This window comes from Perkinsus marinus, assembly GCF_000006405.1.
Source record: "Perkinsus marinus ATCC 50983 genomic scaffold scf_1104296932410, whole genome shotgun sequence".
Lineage (NCBI taxonomy): Eukaryota > Perkinsozoa > Perkinsida > Perkinsidae > Perkinsus > Perkinsus marinus.
In genome coordinates this window covers 242455-243864 of record NW_003215453.1, presented here as the reverse complement: position 1 = coordinate 243864, position 1410 = coordinate 242455, and the positions used below count along the sequence as shown (strand labels likewise).

Sequence of the window (1410 nt, the reverse complement as noted above, 5' to 3'; positions counted from 1 at the left end):
ATACGATTTTTAGTGGTGATATTAGTTGTTCTTATTTGTTGATCATTTATTATTGGAGTTTCACCGTAGTGATATGAAAAATATATTTCACGACTACTGCATATCACCGCGAATAATATCGCGTTTTTTCACCACTTCACATAAAACGGGTTGTTAAACTCCAACTTTTTTTACATGTTTATGTTGCTTACCAACTCGTTGTCACAAATTGGATTTTATCAGGGTGACACGATTTAAGGACATGAGGATGCGTATACCAGTGATGATAACGGAGGTATTCAAACAACGAAAAGATTCCTTGCAAACGCGAATCAAGTAAGGGGAGGAAAATTGTGAGAAAATTTGGGGAAATTTTTTGTAACCCGAATTCGTGAAATTTGTAGATTTGGAAATTTGTGAGCTCGGCTGAGGAGAGTGAGAATTTATTCCTACAACGCTTTGGTGATAATATGAAAATTCTGAGGATTTTTTTTTTGTTTTTGTAGGCTTGTATTAGAATTTTGAGCTTAGGTGAGGAAAGCGAAAATATATTTCTTATAAAAAACTTCCTCAGTTGGGGAAAGGATCATAAATGTTTTACTTGCAGGTATCTGAGTGACGCTGCAATTCGCGAGGAATTCGTCCATGGACGTTCGAGCGCACTAAAAGTGAGAAACATATATAAAAACAACAATGGAGTTTCACCACCCTAGTGATATGAAAAACATATTTTACGACTCCTACAGGAACTGATTATTCGCCGAGTTTTACGCCACTTCACGTAAAACGGGTCGTGAAACTCCGATGATGCACATATTAATAAGATTAATATTAATTATTATTCTGATTATTTAATATAACAAACATTGAAGTTTCAACCTAGTGATGTGAAAAACACTAGTGAAAAACATATTTCACTTTTCGCGAAAAACGGGTGAAATTTCATTATTATATACAATAAAACACAATATGAAAACTGCGAGGAATTTTTTTGGGAAAATTCTCGTTAACGTTTGTACTTTTGTCGTATTTTTTCACAAACCGTGGTATCAGCTAAGAAAGCGAGCTCTTTTTGCAGCTCTGAAAATTGGGGTTATTTAAGTGGAAGTTGGAAAATGTGCACATGGTCAACTACATGTATTGGTGAACATTTTTGAGGAAATTATCATTAGTTTTTGTACATTTTCACCCGAATTCGTATATAAACTCCTATAGTTAGCTTTGTAAACTCCTGAGCTCAGTAGCTGAGGAAAGCGATTACATATATTCCTACTCCAACACTGTATAGGAAACTCCTGAGCTCAGCTGAGGAAAGCAAATACATATGTTCCTACTCCAACACTGTATAGGACACTCTTGAGCTCAGCTGAGGAAAGCGAACATATATTCCTACTCCAACACTGTATAGGAAACTCCTGAGCTCAGCTGAGG

The 1410-nt window shown here is 35.7% G+C and overlaps 1 protein-coding gene across 1 annotated transcript in view; it reads left to right on the top strand.

Annotated features, from left to right (window-relative positions):
* Pmar_PMAR022299 (hypothetical protein) overlaps nt 1-1410 on the top strand; it is a gene marked incomplete at both ends in the record, with an annotated part of 16833 nt that overhangs the window by 10418 nt on the left and 5005 nt on the right. The window contains 2 exons of the mRNA XM_002785512.1: nt 223-315; nt 587-647. Coding sequence (XP_002785558.1) covers nt 223-315; nt 587-647 — 154 coding nt within the window. The remainder of the gene's footprint in view (nt 1-222; nt 316-586; nt 648-1410) is intronic.